General features: G+C 48.1%; 1 protein-coding gene across 8 annotated transcripts; it reads right to left on the bottom strand.

The window, feature by feature from the left end:
• Window positions 1-38: 38 nt before the first annotated feature.
• PLA2G5 (phospholipase A2 group V) lies at window positions 39-23080 on the bottom strand. 8 transcript variants are annotated; one of them, XR_009214866.1, is made up of 6 exons: window positions 7461-7684; window positions 7139-7188; window positions 5780-5924; window positions 2067-2173; window positions 1100-1381; window positions 360-957 (listed from the first exon to the last, which is right to left on the bottom strand). XR_009214866.1 is itself a non-coding variant. In XM_032759158.2 (5 exons), exons 2-5 carry the CDS (start codon window positions 7176-7178, stop codon window positions 1257-1259), a joined length of 417 nt encoding a protein of 138 aa, XP_032615049.1. In that variant the 5' UTR covers window positions 7179-7188; window positions 21626-21897; the 3' UTR covers window positions 39-1256. The 8 variants fall into 8 exon arrangements, 7 of the variants coding, with proteins under 7 accessions (XP_032615049.1, XP_058300095.1, XP_058300094.1 ...); XM_032759158.2 differs by lacking the exon at window positions 7461-7684 and adding an exon at window positions 21626-21897 and having other exon boundaries at window positions 39-1381; XM_058444112.1 differs by lacking the exon at window positions 7461-7684 and adding an exon at window positions 23033-23080 and having other exon boundaries at window positions 360-1381.
• Window positions 23081-23391: the final 311 nt, after the last annotated feature.

The raw sequence follows: 23391 nt of genomic DNA, 5'->3' as shown, positions 1-23391 counted from the left end.
ACCGAGTCTAAATCAAACTTTTCTAAAGCACTGGTGCATTCAGGGTAATCTCATAAAATTAAATTTTATTTTGAAAACATTCAACACTGGAGCTTTTTAAATATAGACCCTATTTATCATTCAGTTATTTTGGGGTATGTCGGAATAAAGAAGCCATAGGTCCTTTCTTGGAAGGACATTCCTTTGTTTTGGAATACATCCTTTCTTCTTTCAGTCTTAGTATCAGAACGTCCTTTCTTTTATGAATTGATAGATGGGTTGGTTTTTTTAATGTCCTTACTTTGTAAAAAATAAACCCCACAGTTGACACCTATTAAAAAAATTCCTGCTGTGTGAAATCCTAGAACCTCAGCATCCCCCATATCAGCATCAAGGTGGGCTTTAGAAGTCTCATTTTACATTGCAAGGAACAAGACAGTTTCTTTCTCAAAGAGACTGAAAGTCAAAGAGGTTCAGTAATGGGTCCAAGACCGCACAGCTGAAGAAGCCAGCACCGGGATTTGAATGCCACCCTCTCTGGCCTGGAAGCTGAAACTGGCATAATCACCAGTTATCTTTCCCCGACCCCATCGAGGAAGAATGAGACCCAACACTGGAGAGGACCCCAAGGTTTAAGGAAATAAACCCAAGAGAAAGCCTGAAGCTCATCCCAGAAAACCCTGCATTTACTAATCTTCCCTTCTGTCTCTGAGATAATGTAGACACCTTTGGGTTTATTGCCCCAGCGGCAGAGAAAGAGGCACTAGCGATCCCCCACAGCAGAGGAAAATGCCAATGTGGTTTTTATTAGCCTTGAGAATGAATTTTATTTAATACCCATACACCAGATTTAGAGAGTCAATTTGGCTCTTCTTGTGTAAAAATTCTCTGGAGGGTGGTGGTGATGATAAGCTGATCGCAGAAGCTGAGAAGTAAGTGCATCTCAGGAAAGTGTTCCAAATGGAGTCAGGATGCTGTCTTCAGAGAAGAAAAGAGACATGGCCAACCCGGAGCTGGAGGAGAGCTTTTGGCACCAGAGGGGCTGCCCTCAGAAGTGGAGGTCTAGGGACCCTGGGACCCTACCAAGTCCTATGACCAGAGTCACTCTCCTGGGACTCACTGGAGGGTACAGTGTGGCCCTAGGGGTCCTCCAAGCTTTGAGAAAGACTGAGGTCTGTGACTTAGGAGCCTCTCTCAGGAACCAGGCAGAGTCGGAACTCTGTGTTGTAGAAAAACAGAGCAAAAGTCTTGGTCTGGGAGGAGCTCACTGGTGAGGCCTAGGAGCAGAGGATGTTGGGAAAGTATTGGTACTGTGGGTTGTAGCTCCATAGGTTTCTCTTGAGGCAGTAGACGAGCTTCCGATCACAGGCACAGAGCTGCACATGGCAAAAGGGCCCGGGCTCTGCAACAGGACACCAAGAGAAGAATGAGGGTGGGAAGAGCATGCTCCAGTCTCAGCAGAGACCCCATAGACTTCCTGCTCCGAGGAGCTTTCAGCCTGATGGAAGAGGCATGGCTCCTAAATCGGGGGAATAGAGAATCTGATGGAAGGGGCACAGCTGCTGCTCAGGGTGAGATTTCAGTCCAAGAGACAGCTCCTGCCCTCAGGGAGTTCCTAGTCTGATAGAGGAAGCATCTTCCTTCCTCTGGGGGACTCCCAGTCTGATGGTGGAGGCAGCTGCTGCTCTGGAGGAACTCTCATTCTCATAGAGCAGAACAATCCCCAGATTTAGCCTTGAACTCAGAGGCCCTGAGCTTGAATCCTGCTGTGTGCACTGGCAGGCCTTCGAGCTTCCCGTTTCGTGATATCTAAAATGGAGGAGACTAAACATACTCTACAGGTATTTTGGGGGGGGATCAAGAAAAAGGAAGCATGTCAAGCACTTTTGCACCCAGTGGATGCTGTCTAAGATGATTCAGCCCTACCCTGGGGGTCTGATACAGCTGCAATAATTCTGCTCGTGTCATCCCAGTTCTGCACCCAACTCCTCCTCCCGCAACAAGATACAGGATGGCTGTTCTCTAGGGCAGCTGAACTTAAAGTCAGGTGCTCTTCCAGTGGCCCGAACGGGAAGCCCCAGCCTTACCGCAGGTGACCAGGCCCCACGCGAATCTGTATTTGTAGGACTGTGTCCGAATGTTGCAGCTCTTCTCCTCCAGCTGCCCATAGCAGTGGTCATGCACCCAACAGCACCTGTCCGTGCAAGAGACTTAGATCCCGAGTAGGAGGGGTGCCCTCCTGACCCCATCCCTAATAGGAGCAAAAATTCAACCACCTCACTTTAGCAGAGGCCACCTTGGTGGACGTGATGTGGCAGGGAGGATCTGGTAGTGTGACTTGAGTAATTTCCTGCTCCTCATTTCTAGCCAGCAGGTCATGGACTCTCGTTTTCCTCTTGGTCTCACAACTAGACTACATTTCCCAGCCTCCCTTGCGAGTAGGTGTGGCCACATGATTTGGTCCCCGCCAGGGGAGGTAGGTGGAATTAATACACTCCCCCTCCAGACCTGCCCAGACAAACCACCCACACTTTACTCCACTGTCCCTCTGCCACCATCCTTCGGCTGGATGGAGATAACCCAGCAAAGGATTCTGAGGCCATAGGGGATGGCAGAACTCAAGATGGGAGGAGCCAATGTGTGATTCCTACTGAACTGTTATGTGAGCCAGAAATAAACTTCTCGTATCACAGGTCCCACATCTGTGGATCAACCAATATGGATGGAAAATGTAAGCAGGCCTATTTTCTTGTGTCTGTACTAAACACGTACAGACTTTTTTCTTGTCATTATTCCTAAACAATACAACAGCAACTTCCATAGCATTGACGTTGTATCAGCTATGATAAGTAATTTAGAAATGATTTAAAGTATGTGATCACAGCCGGGCGCGGTGGCTCATGCCTATAATCTCAGCAGTTTGGGAGGCCAAGGCAGGCAGACTGCTAAAATCCAGGAGTTTGAGACCAGCCTGGACAACATGGTGAAACCCTGTCTCTATTAAAAAATATACATAAAATTAGCCAGGCATGGTGGCACGTGCCTGTAGTCCCAGCTACTCAGGAGGCTGAGGTGGGAGAATCACCTGAGTGCAGAAGGTCGAGGATGCAGTGAGCTGAGATCGCACCATTGCACTCCAGCCTGGGCAACCAGAGTGAGACCCTGTCTCAGAGAAAAAAAAAAAGGTTGGGGGGATACAATCACGTAGGTTATATGCAAATACTATGCCATTTTATATCAGGGACTAGAGCATCTGCAGATTTCGGTATCCACGGGGATCCTGGAACCAGTCCAAGAGATGACTGTATGTTAGGGTAGCAGACTGCATATAAAAGGTTTTCTTGGTTTACAGAAAAATTGAGATCTTACAGAGGAAACACCCAGTTCCTCCTATTACTAATATCTTATATTAGTATGAGACCCTTGTTAGAATTAATGAACCAATATTGATACATTGATAATTATTCACTAAATAATAATACATCATTATTACCACACTAATTGTATTAAAAAAAAAAAAAAAAAAAAAAGCCATAATTGATTCAGAGTTCCCTAGTTTTCACCTAATGTCCTTTTTCTGTCCCAGGATCCCACTGGGGATCCCATGTTACATTTCATTGTCTTGTCTTTTTTTTTTCTTTTTTTTTTTTGAGACAGAGTTTCGCTCTCATTGCCCAGGCTGGAGTGCAATGGCACGATCTCAGCTCACCACCAAAACCTCCGCATCCCAGGTTCAAGCGATTCTCCTGCCTCAGCCTCCTGAGTAGCTGGGATTACAGGCATGCGCCACCACGCCCAGATAATTTTGTATTTTTAGCAGAGATGGGGTTTTTCCACGTTGGTCAGGCTGGTCTCAAACTCCTGACCTCAGGTGATCCACCCGCCTCCACCTCCCAAAGTGCTGGGATTACAGGCCTGAGCCACCGCGCCCAGCCCATGGTCTTGTCTCTTTAGGCTCCTCTTGGCTCTGGCAGTTCCTCACACTTTCCTTGTTCTTGACTGTTTTGAGGGGTACTGGTTAGATATTTTGTAAGATGCCCCACTATTGGGATTTGTCTGATTTTCTTTTTTCTCATGATAAGACTGGAGTTTGGGGCTATTTACATGGTTGCTAAATTGTTCCAGTGTTGGCCACTGGGGGCTCTTTCAGTCGGCACAGGTGCCTCTTGTCACATCCCCATCAATGTGGGCTTTCGTTTTGTTTGTGTTTATTTAAGTACTTCCTTACTTTTTGGCACTAAAAGAAGTTCCAGGCTCATCTTGTATATTTCCTGCCTTGGTCCTAGAATTGACCATTTCTTTAAGGAACCCTGGCTATATATATATGACTTGGAAGGGGCCTTCTATTGAAGAATGACATTGGAAACTAGATCTAGGCATTAAGTGTGCTTGTTGCTACTGGGATGTCATTTCTTTTAGGCCCTCTCCACTGATAGCAAAAGAATGTTTCTATTTGCCCATGTGTATTTAAAAAAAAGTATATGCTACTTGGGAGACTGAGGCAGGAGAATGGCATGAACCCGGGAGGCGGAGCTTGCAGTGAGCCGAGATTGCGTCACTGCACTCCAGCCTGGGCGACAGAGCAAGATTCCGTCTCAAAAAAAAAAAAAAAAAAAAAAAAAAAAAAGTATATGATCACACAGGTTATATGAAAATACTGTGCCATTTTATATCAGGGACTAAAGCATCTGCAGATTTTGGTATTCACAGGGGTCCTGGAACCAGTCCGAGGGATGACTGTATGTTAGGTGTAGCAGATTGCACATAAAAAGTATTCTTGGTTTACAGAAAAACTGAGAAGATCTTACAGAGGAAACACCATTTTCTCCTATTACTTACGTCTTATATTAGTATGATACTAATATATCCATGATATCTATGCATACTGCTACCTATGCATACTTCCACATGTAAACATCTGCATCTACAATAAGCTAAACAGGAGTCCATACTGATGTCTCCAACTCTAGTCCTTTTGCACGTGGATCATTCTGGCTTCCTGCCTTGGCTTATCCCACTCCAACAGTGAGAAACTTGGCCCCAACCATCTGTCCTTCATTTGCTTGATCATCCCTTTCCTTTATATATGTCTAGCAGTATCAGAATTGTTAACCCTGTTGGGTATGCCTTCCAAGGAACAAAATCTCCCATTTCACACATTCTTCTAGAACTTTAGCACTTCCCGATCAAGAGGTGGAATCTAGATGCCCTCCCTCTTAAAGCCTTTGTGACTGCCTTGACCAAGAGTACAGTGTAAGTGACACAATGGGATTTCTGAGGCTGACTGTAAAACACCATACCCTTTGGTCTTGCAGTTTGGGGTCACTCACTCTTGCAACCCAAGAGTCACCATGCTGGGAGGAATCCCAAACATCCTTGGAGAGGCCTAAGTGACAGGAATTGAGGCCTCTGACCCGCTCCTAGGCCAGGAGATGCTGAGTACTTGCCAGCCATAGGAGTGAGCCATCTGGAAGGTGGATTGTCCAGCCTCAGTTGTCCAAGCTGAAGCTGAGACAAGCCACCCCCACAAGCCCTACCCAAATGGCAGATTCATAAGCAAAGTAAATGACCAGTGCTGTATAAGCTACTACATTGAGGACCACTTGTTATGCCACAGTCAACCAACTGACACCTTAGGCCACTGAGATCTTGGGATTGCCAGCTAACTTCTTTGAGGCTTAGTTTTCTTATTTGTAAAATGGTACTTTAATACTCATCTTCCAGAACTGATATGGAATTGAATAAGAAAACATGGGTGCAGAGCCTGGAGCCCAAAGGGCAGTTATAGCCATCAGCTCACCAATCGGTGCCATCCTTGGGGGTTCCTCGGCCGCCCCAGCCGCAGTAACAGCCGTAGAAGCCATAGTTTGTCAGCGCATTCTTCCCTGTCACCTTCTCGATCATTGATTTTAGGTCCAGCAAGCCTCCTTGCACAGCAGGCACACCTGGAAGATAGCCCATGTCCCCAGGTGACACCCAGGCAGCCCAGCCCTGCTTTAGGCCCACTGCCCAACATCTCCTACCCTTTCTCTCACCCAGGGCTTGGAGGGACCTGCGTGTCTCTTTTTTATTCTCTCCATTAGTGGGAAGGGAGGTGCAAGCAGTATGAAGAATTGGTTAAGAGTTTGGAATTGAAAAATGAGCAGACCTGGGTTCAAATCCGGGCTCTGCCACTAATTCAAAGTATGATATTGAATGGAGTCAGAGCCTCAGTTTCATCATCTGGAAAATGGGGACCCAAAATTAGCAGCTACATCTTGGAGTTGTCATGAGGGTTAAAATAAGATCAACTATGTAAATTTTGAGCACGGTGGCAGGCACATAGTAAGTGACCGTGACATTTAAGGTATAATTCATAATGTATTTGCATGAAGCAGGCAGACAGGAGCTTCCTGTCTCTCTTGGCAATATATCCCTCTTCCCTACCACTCCCTCCCCTCACACCCTTTAGAACATAAGGCAGAGAATCTAAAAGCAGGATGGGACTCTTAGAAAAATCGCTGAAGCCAGTTCCCTCATCTTACAAATGGGAAACTGAGGCGTGGAGGGAAAAGGTGCCCTGTCCAGGGTTTTACAGTGAGCCCAAGGCTCTCTCCTTGCACCAGGCTTCCAGCTCCTCCTAGAGTCTCTAGGGATCTAGCAAGACATCAAAGAGCAGGACAGCCTGTCGGGGGTTGTATATATGGTCACGGGGCCACAGGATGGGACTAAAGCCATCTATACAGTCATTTCCCAGCTGGACAAGCCTGAGCTGAGAATGACCCAGGAATCATAGGTTGGGATATTTAGATTAAGAGTTTTGATTTTTATTTGGATTGATTTGGGGATTTTGTAAATCTTATTTTATTTGCATACAAGGAAAAAATCTGCCTCCTACATTTGCCAGCCACATAACCTCCATGTCCACAACCTTTACACAGCTGAGGTACAGTATCTCCTAGGACCCTGCCACAGCCTTACGCATGGACTGCATTAGCCCATGCCAGATGAGGAAGCAGACGCTCGGAGGCATGAAGGCTCTTGCTGACGTCTATGCAGTCAGTGCAGAGCTGAGATTCAAAACCATGTCTCTACGACCTCAATGGCTGGCGTCCTTTTCACCACCCTGTTACTCCCATGGGGTAAAAGTTCATTCGGAGGTCATGGGGCCAGCACTTACTACAAGCCAGGAACCAAGCCAGTGGGAGGAGGCCTTTCATCTCTGGGGTTCTGGAAAAAACAACACAACCCATGACAGGTCTATCAGGCAATGCCCCCGTGGCCCATTCAGATCCCACCCTGGCTCTCCACCAGGCCCCACCTATTCTACTCCCCGTCATGGTGGGCAATAAACAAGGTGAGTCCAGCCAGAAAAGATGAGGCAAAAAACTGGAGGTCCACTGAGGGCCCTGGAGGCACAGGGGCAATAATGGAAGCATTCGCAGGGACACTGTCCCTACCACCAGTGCACTTTTAGCCACAAACGCCCCAGACATACTCACCCCATTAGCAAAATGGTTAAAAGGGACCAGAGAATGGGCAGGGTTCTTAAACGGAGATTTGGTGGCATACGTGAAGAAGCAGGACTTGATATAACCTAGACATGGCCTTTGATGAAAGATGTAAGACAGAAGAAAAAAATTCCTGGCCACAGAGCACTTGATGCCCACAGCAGGAGGGCAGAAAGAAAGCTGGTGATTCTATATCTCGTACTCCTTTTAGCTCACAGTGCTGTAGTTGCCTGTTTTCAAGGATGTCTACCCTGATGGTTCTTTGCAGGCAGAGGCTGGGCAGATGCACCCCTCTATTCTACCACTGAGAATAGTGCCTGGCCCAGAGGAGGTGCTCAGCAGTGAAGCCTGGGCACCCACAATGTGCTAGTGGCTTTCAGGGCCTGGTTATGGCTCTTATGGGCCCCAAGCGCTTTTGCCTTTGTAGGCATCTTTCTGCTATCTCTTTATATTTATATCTATATTCACACGATTATTTTTGACAACTATGTTGCTATAAAGAAAAATATAATCCAAGCTGGATTTATTATTATATATTCATTATTATGTTCATTTCTTTCCTCTTGGTTTTAAAAGAATTTATAAAATTAAGACATTCTCCTGGGACCCAGGCACTGTGTCTGCCTAAAGAATAAGTCAATCCTGGGGGCTCACGAGAATGCTGCGGGGTAGGTATTACTGTCCTCATTTTGCCACTGGGAAAGTTGAGGCTCAGAAAGCTCAGGGACCTTGCCAGAGGTCACACAGCCATTAAGCAGTGGAGGCTGGATTCGAGCCCCATCCTTCTGCACCCCTCACTGCACCACACAGCCTCCCTTCCCAGAGGTATGAATCATTTGAGGGGTCTGTGTTTGTTCCTTCTCATGCTCTACCTCTCAGGCCAGAGCCCTTGGCTTCACTTCTTAGAATCTGTCTTTGGTAAAAACAGCTATTGCCAGCCTGGAGTCCAGGAAATTCCATGTGTCTCAGGCCAGCACCTGATTCTAATTTGGCTTCTCAGCGGTTCCTTGCTGGCAGCTGCCTGATTCCCTTCCTCCCAGGATCCAAAGTCCTTGTTTGTCCATAGCTGGGCAGGCCTGGGGCTCTCCCCTTCAGTGCTCTGTTGTCTCAAGTCCCTGAGTTGAACGGTCGCTTGTGCCAGAGCTCTACCTGAACCTCTGGCACCTCCCAAGACCTGGCCTCCAAACACGCCTCAGACTCCCCGGGGCTCCTGGCTACTGGGCTGGCAGGCCAGCCCTTGTCCAGTAGCAACTCTGAGTTCCAAGAACATTCCTGAGGGTTCTGTCCACAGCTGGCCTCCAGGACAACCCTTGTCCAGCAGCAACTCCAAATCCCAAGAACATTCCTGAGGGTTCTGTCCACCCATAGCCTCTGCTCCAAGGGCTCCAAACAGTCAAAGAAATGGCCCTAGAACCCACCATTCCACACCAATCTTTCTCTGCTGCTCCCTGGAGCTGCGGCACAAGGACACCAACTGCCACTCACTGAGCACCTCTGGTGTGCCAAGCACTATCCACTATCTCTCTAAACCCATCAGTGACCTTGGCAGGCCCGGTGTCTGTCCTTTTAAACAGTCATTTGTTCAATGAATAACAGTTGTTGATTTTACAGATAAGGAAATTGAGGCTCAGGCAGGTGAAGTGAGTTCCCCAAGGGTTTAGCCCAGGACTGTGAATCTATTTCTTTGACTCTATTCCACTGCCTCTGAGCATCTCTGGGCACTAAACATGCTTTTGATTTTCTATATTTTAGGACGCTTTGACATCTTGGAGGCCAGAGACAGCCTGCTCCTTCCAGGGCTAGTTAATTCCTAGACACCTCAAATGGCTCCTCTGTGAGCCTGCCTTTCATATGCAGACCGACTGTGACAGTAGGTAGCTGATCAGACAGGAGCAGGGCAGGAATGTCAGGTGACCATCAGGTGATGGGCAGGCAATTGTTAACCGTCTCTCTAAAATAATAACTGGTCACAGCCAGCACCAGGGAAAGGCAGTCTCCCAATAAACAGGAACACCTGAAGCGGGTGATCAGCAGCTTCCAGTAAGATCTCAGGAGCTGGGTGAGTGGACTCACACATGCGCATGAAGAGGCAAAATGGCAGCATTTAACTGGTATATGACCTGCTAGGGACGTTCAGCTGGTAAGGGAAGAACACCTCAAGGGAGCATGTGTACAACTCCAGTAAACACACTGCGCATGCTCCCTCCCAAGTGCTGGCAGGTCACTGAACGTGTGGACAGCCCACCCCACCAACCCAAGGGAAGAATCAGGGGATAAGGAAAACAAGACCCTGGAAGTATGCCAATGTATAAAACCCCAAGTCAAAGGTCAAACAGAACCCCCGAATCTCCCAAGTCGCCTGGTTGGCCCCTCTTCCAAGTGTACTTTACTTCCTTTCATGCCTGCTCTAAAGCTCTTTAATAAGCTTTCACTTCTGCTGTGAAACTTGCCTCAGTCTCTCCTTCTGCCTTATGCCCCTCGGTCGAATTCTTTTTTTTTCTCACTCTGTCGCCAGGCTGGAGTGCACTGGCACCATCTCGGCTCACTGCAACCTCTGCCTTCCAGGTTCAAGTGATTCTCCTGTCTCAGCCTTCCAAGTAGTTGAGATTACAGGCACCTGCCACCATGTCCGGCTAATTTTTTGTATTTTTAGTAGAGACGGGGTTTCATCGTGTTAGCCAGGATGGTCTCAATCTCTTGACCTCAGGATCCACCCACCTTGGCCTCCCAAAGTGCTGGGATTACAGGCATGAGAATTCTTTCTTCTGAGGAGGCAAGAACTGAGGATGCTGAGGCCTGTATGGATACGTCCTACTGCTAACATAACCAGTCCCTTGGCACACCCGGGCCACCTTTCCCTCACTCTCACACTCCAAGCCAAGGTTTCTCCTACCCTAAATCACCCCAGGGCCAGACACTGGACAACTAGGGAAGCCTGGAGTTCCACTGACATGATTCAAACTGGCCGGTCCTAAACTGTGTCCCCTGCCCTACCAGCCTTTCCCAGAGATCACAGCAAAGGCCCTGGGCGATGCTTCCCGTGGCTCCTCCTGACCTGCTGACCTGGCACTTCCTGCGTGGCCCTGGGTGGGAAGCACGCCCTCTTCTGGGAGCTGTAAATAACAAGCTATCTTTTAAATGGCAATCATTTCTCGATCTGTTGGCCTCCCCATACCTGGAGAAAACCAACCTCCCAGGTGCATTTGAGAACACCCTGGAAAGAGTGAAAAAGCAGTTTTGTGGCGGAGGTGACAGAGGCATGGAGTGGCTGCCCCAAAGAGTGGAGAGCCACTCCACTCAGTAGAGCCCAAAGCGGGCCCCAGAAGGAGGATGTGGGCTCAGCTATTTTAGTCAAACGACCACAGAGAGGAAGCGCATAGCCGTGAGAGAATTTCGGAGGAGGGCAGTGGTTGCAGTAATGAGAGGGGAGAGAATAGAGACGGACAGCCCAAAGGAAGATGTGGAGGCCAGGATGTGGCCAGGTCGCCAAGGAACGGGTCCCCCAAGTCCACATGCAGCAGCTCCAGGACCTCCCAGTTCACGTCTCCTGGCTGGAAAGAACGCACATTGCGGAGCCTCACTGCACAGAAGGCGCCGCTGAGCCCTCCTGCTGTCTGTGAGAGAGGTGATGGGGGTTCACTCCTCTCCAGGCCCTGCTCCCCTGGCCAAGGGGGCCAGGTGTCTCCTCTCATAGCCCCTCTCTCAGCCCTGCTCTCCGCACCTTCCTCAGGCAAAGCAGCTCCAAAGATGAGATTCCTCACCAGTGTGACCTTTTCTCCGTCCTCAGGCCCACAGAAGAGGCCGGGGCTGGGCCCGCCTGGTTTTAAAGACCTCTCTGTCACCTCCCACACTCCTGCGTGGGCCAGCTCCAAGATTCCTGGTAACTCACATAGGAAGCCCTACTTCCCCTCACCCTGGCACGACCCCTGGGGATTTTTTTCCACTGTGTATTCAGAAGCAGTTGTTTATTTTGGTTGTTTTTTTGAGACAAAGTCTGGCTCTTTTGCCCAGACTGGAGGGCAGTAGCCCTATCTCAGCTCACTGCAGCCTCTGCCTCCCTGGTTCAAACAACTGTCCTGCCTCAACCTCCTAAGTATCTAGGATTATAGGCGCACGCCACCACGCCTGGCTCATTTTTGTATTTTCAGTAGAGACTGGGTTTTACCATGTCGGTCAGGCTGGTCTCAAACTCCTGACCTCAAGTGATCCACCCACCTCGCACTCCCAAAGTGCTGCGTTTACTGCCACAGAAGCAGCTGTTTTCTGAAGCAGGTCACAGTGCCCAGGTGGCCATCAGGAGAGACAGTGATCAGAGTTGGGCTTGGGCCACTCACGATCCAGGGCTCTTCCCCACCAGAAACAGGAACCCTGGAATCCCCCTCCAGGGCACAGCCTCCCTCCCACCCACCACACTGGGTCTTTGCCAAGTCCCCCAGCCGTGGGCTCCTGCTCAGATTTTATCCTGTCTCGCTCAGCCTCAACCCAGGAACAGCCAGGGAAGACAGGCAGCCCCGCTCCCGAACTTGAAGCTTTGTCCCCGTCCTCTTCCTCTTGTTCCTAACTTGCCAGCCCCCAACTTTTTCTGCTCCGTTCCTGAGCTGGGGTGAGTCGGGAGATGCCTGCAGAAACACCACAGAACATTGCCTGCCACGTCCAGGTGGTAGCCCTTTTTTGGCACCTGACTCTGTGCTAATTTCCTACAGTTCTTCCCTCGGAAGGGGAAAGTGCCAGGCTTGCGGTTAGAGAGATGCAAGCTGGAGTCCCAGCTCAGCTACTTAGTATCTGTGTGACCCTGGGCAAGTCACTACATTTCTCTGTTCTTAATGTAAAACGTGAGAATTATGAGCCCCTCCAACCCCAGAGGCTCCTGGTGAGGAATGTACTATATAAAACAAGGCACATGTGGGTCAGGCACAATGGCTCACCCTGGGAGGCTCAGGTGAGAGGATGGCCCGAGCCCAGGAGGTCAAGGTTACAGTGAACTATGATTGCACCACTGCACTCTAGCCTGAGCAACACAGCAAGCCCCTGTCTCTATTAATGAATAAATGAATACATAAAAATAAAAATCAGGCATATAAACTAATGTCAGTTGGGGAAGTGTGTGGCCCAGTGGGTAACATCACAGGCTGTATATCAGCTCCAAGTCCTGGGTTCAAATCCTGGCTTCCTCACCACTAGCCACATCACCTCAGGGCTGACTGAAGCTCATCTGCCTCAGAGAGCTGTTGTTAGGATTAAATTAATTTAGAAATTTATAACTTAGAGCCATAGCAAATGCAGAGTAATGCTAATAAATCAATGACAGCTCACCTTCTAGAGTGTTCTCACAGGACATAGGTAGCTACTAGTATTCTCCATTTTCTACTTCTATTAATTCCACCCCTCATGCCACCACCCCACACACACTTTTTTGAGAAGACTTATTTTTTGCTTTTTTTTTTTTTTTTTTTTTTGAGACAGGGTCTGTCTCTGTCCCCCAGGCTGGAGTGCAGGGGCACAATCACAGCTCACTGCAGCCTCCACCTCCTGGGCTCAAGCCATTTTCCCTCCTGCCTCTGCCTCTCGAGTAGCTGAGACTTCAATGGGCACCACCATGCCTGGCTAATTTCTTTGTGCATTTTTTATAGAGTCAGGGTCCCACCATGTGGCCCAGGCTAGTCCCAAATTCCTGGGGTCAAGTGATCCTCTCACCCATGCCCCCCAAAGTGCTGGGATGACAGGCATGAGCCACTGTACCCCGCCAAAGACTTGGATTTTTGGCTTCTGCCTCTCCTTGCTGTTGACTTTTCTCTCCCGCTCTCTTGTCATGGTAGCATTAGAGAGAAGCCCCTCCTTAAGGCCCCCATGAACCCTTCTCTTCCTAGGACTAACCACTGGGCTCCCAGAAGAACCCTGTGAATTCAACTCAATATCAAAAATATTTATGAAATGTCTACTACTTGCCAGGCACTGGGATCCCATGGTGAATGAGACAGAACTTGTGCCTTCACAGAGCTGCCCTTGTGGCTGGTGGGAAACAGATAGTGAAGACAGAAGCAAACATAGATGGTGTCTGGCTGTGATCAGAGCCGTGGGGAAGAGTCCTCTCCCCATCCTGTATTTTCATTTCTCCTTCTCAACCAGTTTCCTCCCCTACCTACGAACACACACCTGCCCCACCATTCTCAAACAAACAAAACCAAGCCACAAAAAGGAAAAAAATAATCCCTTGTCTCTAGTGACAATTCTACTTCTTTTTTTCTCTAAAAGCCAAATTTCTAAACAGAGAAGCCTGCCCTTCGTCATCCCCCACTCTGAACCTTTCGCTGTCTGGCATCTGCTGCATCCTTGAGCTTGCCCTCAGGGACCCCCAAAGCCTGGCATAGCCCAAGCTTGGGGGTCACCTCCTCAGTCCCTCAGGGCACTCATCTCGAAGTCCACCTCCTCCTTCTCAAAACTCTCTCTCCCTCTGGGCTTCACAAGGCTGCACTGTGCCGGCTGCCCTCCTGTGGCTAATCCCCCCGTCCCATCTCTATTGGCCCCCCAAATGCAGGTGTGTTTGTGGGACCTGCCCTCTGGAGTTGCCCTTCTCTGTCTCAGCCACTCTCTGGATGAGCTCATCCGATTTCAGGGATTTAGCTCTTATTTCTATGCAGGCATCCGGGGGTATCCCGGACAGAGCAGTTTGGCCCTAGCTTTGACTCAACAAACAATGCTTAATGAAGGAATGACTGAATACAGGAACCAGGAGAAAGCACAACGTCAGATCCAAGATCCAACGTAGGAGAGACGTGTATTCAAATCTGTGTCTCAGCTCTGACCACGTGTGTCACCTGAACCAGCTTTTTCTCCTCTTTGGGTCTCAGTTTTATCTGTGTAAAATAGGATAATCATAGAACTAGCCTCGCTTAGTAACACTGATAATTCGATAAGTCAGGCAGAGGGGCCCGAGACAGTGCCTGGCACCCTGTAGGTGCTCAATAGGTCATAACTACCATAAATATTATTGTGATTATGTCTTTCCAGTAAACTGAGAACTCCATGAGGGTAGGCTCTGTGTCTGCTTCACCTCTGTAAACCAGCACTTGGCACACAGTAGGTGCTCAGTAAGAGTTTGCTGAGTGAATGCATGATTCCTCTGGCTCCAGCTCAATTCTCACCCCACTGCCCAGTCCACACATCAAATATGATTACACAGGGATGGATGGATGGATAGATAGATAGATAGATAGATAGATAGATAGATAGATAGATAGATAGATAGATAGATAGAGTCTGATATTCTATCCCAATAACCCTTGGGAACCTCAGAACTAAACTCACTGTCCCCTCAAAACAGTCTTTCCCAGTTCCCCTTTCTTGGTAATGGATCCAACCATTCACACTTCGGTGATTAAAGATGCCCCAGCCACTTCCACCTCCAATTGAATGGAAGCCTCTTGAGGGCAAAATTCTCCTCTGATCCATTTCTGATCTCAGCACCTAGAACAATGTCTGACCCATTATAGATCCTCAAGAAGTATTTGTAGAACAAATTAAACACACTTGTTCTCTGTCATTTGCTGGGTCTATCAAGTGCAGGCTTGCCCCAGGGCTAAAGCCCTGCCAAGGGTAGCCATGGAAACCTGGACACTCCCTCACCCTGAGAACCTAAGCTGCTGAGATATCCCTGGCCTTGTCAAATGGTTTGCTGGCACATGGAACAGGATTACCCAGGGCTCATTGGCAGAAAATCTACATCATGTCCTCCTCCTCCAGGAAGTCTTCCATGATCCTTCTTTCCACAGGGAGCTTACCTGCCTCTGGAATGTTATAGAACTCATCTGATATGCTGTCCACGCTGGCATTTCCTGTTGGAGGGGATTACAAGGCTGATGGCTCAGAAAGGAATGAGGGAAGAACTCGGTCTTTAATGAACATTTGCTATGCCACAAGTGCAAGGCAAGTTCAGCATTCATGGTATTCCTTAATCTTCACAAAATCTCATGGGGGCATTATGATCCCAATGTGTAAGCAAGGAAAGAGAGGGGCAGATGTTAGGTACTTCGTCCAAGGTCACACAGCTAGTAAAAAGAGGATCCAGAATCGTACACCTGACCCATCTGTCTGTCAAATCCATGTTCTTTACAAAAAAGGGTTGAGACCCAGTAAGGACATAATGATTAGGATTTTCACAAGACATCTCACCAGAGTGTCACGTGGTTTCCTTATATAAACAAGGTGGAAAAGTGAGAGCTGAGTTACAGTTGGTTAAGTTGGTTCAGTGTTCCAATAATTGCTGATGAGTGGAACTGGATTTTTGGTTATAAACTTTCAGCCCAGGGCTCCATACAGCCCTAGGAAATGCTTTGCTTGATCTACACGGTGCTTTAAAAAAAAAAAAATGGAATTAGCTGCCAATGTATAGATGCTAAGAGATTGTAGACAGAAATCCACATTTCCAGGCCAGGCACAGTGGCTCACGCCTGTAATCCCAGCACTTTGGGAGCCCGAGGCAGGCCTGAATTGAGGTCAGGAGTTCGAGACCAGCCTGGCCAATGTGGTGAAACCCCATCTCTACTAAAAAGCACAAAAATTAGCCGGGTGTGGTGGTGAGTGCCTGTAATCCTAGCTACTTGGGAGGCTGAGGCAGAAGAATCGCTTGAACCCAGGAGGCGGGGGTTGCAGTGAGCCGAGGTTATACCACTGCACACCATCCTGGGGGACAAGGTGAGACTTTGTCTCAAAAAAAAAAAAAAAAAAAGAGAGAAAGAAATCCACACTTCCACATTCCCATTTCCAGTTTCTTTTTAGAAAGATCTAGGAATCCTGGGTCTGGACTCCTACAGGCAACGACTGGCCATTGCCAAGAAGTAGCTGCCCCCATAGATGTGGTCTGTGTTTTGCTCTGCCCTAGTCCTCAACCACTCCCTACAGTTTTAAGTCCAATCTGCCTCACAATTGCTCTCTGCCTGGAGGAATCTCTGGTCAGTCCTCATAAGCCAATACAAGCTGCAAACCATGGACTGAGGCTGGATGCAGGGTGCCCATGCCCTGGAACCACCACTTATTAGCTGTGTGACCTCTGGCAAGTTTCTTAACTGCTCTGTGCCTTAGTTCACCATCACAAATAATTGGGTAAATAATTGTACCTGTCTCATCTCTATGTTCTGAGTTGATACACAGTAGGTGTTTAGGCACGTAGTAAGGTCTCAGTAAATATTGGTTATTTTTAATAGAATGGTGGGACATGCCCCCAAGTGACTGCTCAGGAACTTTCTTCAAGTGGTTAGGAGGAATTCAGGAATGGTGGGAAGGACTGGCCAAAGAGATGGAGCTGCGTAGGTCACAAAGGCCCTTGGGGGTCAGACTAAGGAGGTTGGATCTTGATCTTGTCCTGATCTTATCCTGATCTTGATCAAGAACAAGATAACCTGAGCTCAATAAGAAGAGAGTGAACAGGCCCTGTCCAAAGACCCCCAAAGCTGAAATGTACAAGGATAGGGTTGGTAACACAGCTCAGCAATCACATGCGTGACCCCCAAACCCAGTACTAGTCACATCACAGAGGCAGTGGTCGTCTTTGGCGGTTATGGCAGGAGTGTGGTGCCCAGAATGAGGGCTCCTAGCAGGCCACACCCAGAGGGATGTGCCTGGCCCTGGGCCCCCATGTGAGCAGGCTTAGGTGGTGTCTGGATCATAGGAGACAGAAGGGAGGGAATTGGGGAATTGGGGCTGACTTGGGTTTGGAAGGTGGCTGGGGGTACCCAGTCTGTCTCCAAATCTCTGAAGGGCTGTGGGGAGTAGGAGGAATCAAAACTGTCCCATGTGGCTCCAGATTGCGGAACCAACACCCACCAGGCACGGACGCGCTAAGCAGTCAGATTTTGGCTCGATCCAAGAACGTTTTTCTAACAGCTCATGTGTCCTGGGAATTGAATGAGCTGTCTTGGGAGTGGTGAGTTTCCTCTCCCCGGAAGGCACTTTTTATTTGCCACTTTTTAGGAAAATAAATGTCGCATAGGAGGTGGGCACTGAGTGGGTGGGCTATGCCCCTGCTCGACTTCTCAGGAAAAGGAACTTAATCTTTAAGTGTTGGAAACACTTAAAATGCAGACAAGATCTGTCAAAGCTCATGAAGTCAGCTTCGTCAGTTATGAAGCCTCAGTTCTATCCTGTAAAAAATGTTTTTAAAATTACATTTTGCCAAGGTTCAAAAACAAAGAAAACTCATAAGCCCTTCAGCTGCTCCGTAACATGGAGACAGCTGTCAACTGTTTTGTGCTCCCTGCCCTGTAGGGCCCCCTCCCCGCAACATTTTATGCAGGCCAGAGTCATGTGCAGATATGTGGCAAGAGCAATGACCAGCATGAGAGAAGTGGATGGGCTCCAGGGTGCCCGCAGGCTCTGACATTCCGTGCTCTCGAATTGACTTATTCTTGAACTCTCTGAGCTTTTCCAACAACAGCTTTTGCATTTCCTGCTCCCCCTGCCTAGAATACTTAGTCCTTGATTCTTTATCCTCCAGGTCTTGCCTTAAATGCCACCTTCTCCAGGAGGCCTCCCCTGACTACCTACCCAAGGTCACTCTGTTTTTCCCCTTCATGGCACTGACCATCATCTTTAACTCTCTTTTACTTACTTGTTTATGGCTCATGTGCCTTATGCCTTCCCCTAGAATATAGGCATCTGAGGGCAGGAAACACGTTCATCTTGTTCTTTGTTATATTATTAGCAGGTAGCAGAGGGCCTAATGCATATCTTTTTCTTTTTTAGACGGAGTCTCCCTCTGTCGCCCAGGCTGGAGTGCAATGGTGTGATCTCGGCTCACTGCAACCTCCGCCTCTCGAGTTCAAGTGATTCTCCTGCCTCAGCCTCTTGACTAGCTGGGATTACCACGCTGGGCTAATTTTTGTATTTTTCATAGAGACAGGGTTTCACCATGTTGGCCAGGCTGGTCTCAAACTCCCAACCTCAAGTGATCTGCCCACCTCGGCCTCCCAAAATGCTGGGATTACAGGTGTGAGCCACTGCACCCAGCCCCTAATGCATATCTGGTGGCTGATAATTATTTGTGGAATAAAAGAATGATGGGATGGATGAACCAATTAAATCTGGAAGTAGAAGCAGCCCCATGTGGGTTTCAGCCAGGCTGTAAATTGGCAGCTTCCTGTAAAGATACACACCGCTAGTTCTATCTGGGTGTCAGCCTAGGATGCACATTGCAGCTTATACATATGTTACAGCTATTGGTTAATAACAGGCTCAAGTTCAACTTTCACCATAACTTTGGCTGAGAAGGCAATCCACACACCAACTTCATAGCAAATACATGTTTTATCTTTGAAAAATGTAATCCATTAAACTGTTCATTCTTAAGAAATCTACCATGAACTAACCTTCCTTTCTTTCTTTCTGTTGTTTTTCCTCCACCTAAAATGCTCTCCACTCTCTTTTTCTAACTGGTTAAAGCCTACTTGTTTTTCCACATGGTAATGTCCCTTCTTTTTCTGAGGAGGGAGAAACCCAAGGAAAGGCTGTCACTCTGCCTGGCAAGATCACAGATGGTGCCCAAGGTTCTAGGTTCATGAGCCTGAATCATCTACAATTCAAGGCCACTCCACCTGTCTCAATCCCAATCCAACCCAGCAAATGTTTCTTGAGCAATTTTGTGGGCAGAGGTCCCATTAGGCACTACGAGGACCAAATGCAAAGTGAAATCCACCAGTGCAAGCACCGAAAAGTTTCTAACCCAGTGTCTGTCTGTTAGGAGAGGGGATGTGGGAACGGCCTTCAGAATGTTCATCACATCTAGAATAACATTGAAACTCTTTCCCTGGGCCTAAGAGGAGGTGCCTCCTCTTTTGAGACACCTTCCCTGATACCTCCCCAGCAGAGTTCATGGCTTCCTCCTTTTTTCCTGGGTCAATCTTCCTAACCTCTGTAACAGCACATAGCACATCCACCCAAGTCAGAGGCACCTGTATCCCCTCACAGGACATGGCCCCGCACAACTTGGCCCCCCACCTACTCCAGCCTTGCCTTATACCACCCCTAAACATTCCTGGGAAGAAGCTGGATGTGAAGGCTTTTAGTTCCTTAAACTCACTAATTTCAATCTCTCTCTCTCTCTTTCTCTGTCTCTCTCTCCCTCCCCCGTTCCCTTTTCATCTGTTATTCCCTCGCTTTCTTCTCTTACTCAACTCCTACTCATCTTTGTAAACTTAACATACTTATCGTTCAATAACTATTTAGCAAGCACCTATTATGTGCCAGGCACTGTTCTAGACACTGGGGATACAGCAAAGAGCAAAACAGATGAGAACCCTACCCTCATGGCAGAGCTTGCACTCTGGAGGGAGAAGACAGAAATAGACAAGCGAATAAGTAAAATGTACAGCTTGTCAGGTGGTGATCGATGCAATGGAGAAAAATAAAGCAGGGAGCAGGGTGGGAGTGCTAAGTGTGTGTGTTTGGGGATGGAGACGGGGACTGTTGATGGTGGGAGTGGCCACTTTTGATTTATTTATTTATTTAATTATTTATTTATTGAGACGTCTTGCTCTGTTGCCCAGGCTGGAGTGCAGTGGTGTGATCTCAGCTCACTGCAACCTCCACCTCCCGGGTTCAAGCAATTCTCCTGCCTCAGCCTCCCAAGTAGGTGGGACTACAGCTGTGCACCATCATGCCCGGCTAATTTTTGTATTTTTAGTAGAGACAGGATTTCACCATGTTGGCCAGATTGGTCTCGATCTCCTGGTCTCAAGTGATCCACCCACCTTGGCCTCCCAAAGTGCCAGGATTACAAGCATGAGCCACCGCACTGGGCTGGAGTGGCCACTTTAAACAGGGTGGCCAAGAAAGGTCTTGCTGGGGAGGTGACACTTGAGTAAAGCCATGAAGGAGGTGAAGGAGCAGGCTATAGGGATCATCCTAGGGGAAGAAAGCTCCAGGCAGAGAGAAGAGCAAGTAAAAAGGCCCCAGGGTAGGAGCGCACCTGTGAGCTGGGAAACATGGAAGCTGGGTCTGCCTTTGCCAAAATGTCTTGTGAATCCATCGCCCTGCCCCGAACTGGATCAGCCCCCTGCTCTGAGCTCTCCCAGTACCATGTGCTCTCTCTTTTCACAACACCAATCATATTGTGTTGCAATGTCTCTCCCACCAGGCTGTGAGCAACCTGCGGACAGGGACAGTGTCTTTTATTAATACTTTGACATCTCCAATGCTAAGTGTAGGGCATGATACATATTCATTGATGAAATCAATCAACAAATGAACAAACTAGACTGTGAATCCTTGAGGGTGTCTCTTTTATCTCTCCCTGGCAGCACCTAGCACTCTGTATGGTACAAATTGGGTCCTAGGAAAAAATGTTTGTTGAACGGCTAATAAAAATAGCTGATGCCTTATTGAGCCCAGATACCATGCTAAGTTCTTTATGGGGCTTCTCTCATTTTATCCCTAAGGTGACCCTATGAGGTAGATATTACTATCATATGCACTTTGCAGATTGGGACACTGAGGCTTGAAGAAAAAAAAAATGGCTCACACCTGTGCAGAGCTGGTCAGTGACAAAGCTCAGAGTTGTCCTGATCCATTTGACTCCCAAGGCCACGTATACTTAGCCCAAAGCTAGACCGCCTTCAGAGAGGTGAGCGAGAGAGAGAGAGAGATGGAGGAAGGCAGGAGAAAGATCTCCCTATAAGGGCATCTTACCCTCCTCTGGGTTTCTTTCTGTGTGTACCAAAATGTCTGGCACACAGTGGACGCTCTCAACAGTTAAGGGATGTTAAATAGATGTCGGCGAGTTCTCTCCCTAAAGGGGAATATTTGCCTGTGGTTTAGGTTAGAAAGAAATCCAAGCAAGGCCTCAGATTAACGTAAACACAAGTCCTAACTCAGCCTATTCACAGCTCTCCCTGGTTTTGCCCGTAATTTTAGGTATGACCTTCTGGTAACCTCCATCTTCCCTTGAGGTGTGGCCTGGCCTCCTTAAGAGCCCGCTCCCCAGGCCTGACAATGACAGGTGAAGGACCCCAACAGCCTTAGAGAGACTCCTTCAACAGAGGCTGTGCCTGCCCACCTCCCCCTGGGCCTCCTCTTGGGCTCTCCACACACCCCCTTCTCCAGTCTCTCCCTCCCAGCTGGCATCCCTCCACAAGCCCCAATTTGTGCAGCCCCCATCAGTAACTAACCTCTTTGGCCTGGCCTCAAATCCTGCTCTAGAGGTCTGCTCCCATGAGCAACTTCCTTGGGCAGACCCCGGAGCCCCGGGTCTTGCTGGCTCCCCGTCTCCAGTCGGAACATTGGTATCCACAGACCATGGATCCGGGGGGAGCCAAATTCTTGGCCTCCAGAATCTTAAAGCTGTGAATGGGAGTGACCAATGATGAGGACAAACCCGGAGGTGGGGAGGAAAAACTTCTGCCTGGACCCAGCTGGGTAGAACCCTGCTCAGCCTCCGACTGCCTTTGCAGAGGCAGGAAGTCCTGCACAATCAGGGCCTGTGGCTGGCTGTCCTGCCAAAGGGGCTGGGCAGTCACCCAGAGAATTCCAATGTGAGTGGATTTGAGTCCTGAAGTATCCAGGTCACGGCTTTAGCACTTCACAAGCCTTTGCTAATCCCCTCAGCCTGAAGTAACCCCTACCTTAGTCCTGGGTTCAGAACCTTCTTAAGGCTCTGACAGCCTGCTAAGAATCTTGACTATCTGAGTCCATGGGGGCTCATCAGTCTTGGCGGGGACAAGAACATGAACACAATACTGTATCTAGTATACAGTAAAACTATCTAATATACAAATTTCCCCTATTGTCCCAATAATGGTTTTTATATCCAATTTGTTGGCTTTTTTCCAATCCGGAATCCAAACAAGAATCAGGCATTGCCTCTAATTGTTGTGGCTCTTTGGTGTCCTTTAATCTAGAAAGTTCTTTAGTCTGGTTTATTTAATTTATTTATTTATTTTTTTTTTTTTTTTGAGCTGAGGTCTCACTTTGTCACCCAGGCTGGAGTGCAGTGGTGCAATCTCAGCTCACTGCAGCCTCGGCTTCCTGGGCTTAAGCAATCCTCCCAGTAGCTGGGACCACAGGCACATGCCACCATGTCTAGCTAATTTTTTTTATTTTTTGTAGAAACGGGGTTTCACCATGTTGCCCAGTCTGGTCTCAAACTCCTGAGTTCAAATGATCCACCTGCCTCAGCCTTCCAAAGTGCTGGGATTACAGGTGTGAGCCACCACGCCCAGACTTAATCTGGTTTCTTTTTTAAAATGACATTGATGCTCTTGAATCCAGACCAGTTGTCTTGCAGAATACTCACCAATTTGGATTTACCTATTGCTTCCTCATGATTATCAGGTTAAATGTTTTTGTAAGAATATTACATAGGTCAGATGAAGGGCGTGCACACTTTCAATGTTACTAGTCATTCCCAAAATACTCTCTTGAATGGATGTGCCAGTTTACACTCCTGGCGGCACCATAGCCAGCACTTGATAAGATCACATTTGTCAGTTCTTCCCAATCTGAAGAGTATAAAATTGTGTATCATTGTTTTCACTTGCTTCCCCTGGCTGTTGGTGCAACTGAGCATTTTTACATACACATTATGGCCGTTTGGATTTCTTCTTCAAAGAATGGTCTGTTGGTATCTGTGCCAATTCTGGACCTCTTTGTCCTAACTTCCATCCGGGTCCTTCCTGGCTCTGCTGGGTTGGAGAAGGAGGCAGGGGGAGTGTGTTCCCTCAGGCTTCTGTATCAGCAGCTTCCAGGAGGCAACACATTGGAAGACAAGACAACAAGTGTTTGCTACATATGTTGCAAATATATTCTGTAAGCATGCCAATTGTCTTTTATTTATGGCATTTTTATAATATAAAAACTTCTGGCGGGGCGTGGTGGCTCACTCGTGTAATCCCAGCACTTTGGGAGGCCGAGGTGGGTGGATCAGCTGGGGTCGGGA

The sequence above is a fragment of the Hylobates moloch genome, unplaced genomic scaffold (genome assembly GCF_009828535.3).
Source record: "Hylobates moloch isolate HMO894 unplaced genomic scaffold, HMol_V3 SCAFFOLD_9, whole genome shotgun sequence".
NCBI lineage: Eukaryota > Metazoa > Chordata > Mammalia > Primates > Hylobatidae > Hylobates > Hylobates moloch.
Note: the sequence above shows the minus strand (reverse complement) of the source record. Positions and strands in the feature narration are given on the sequence as shown.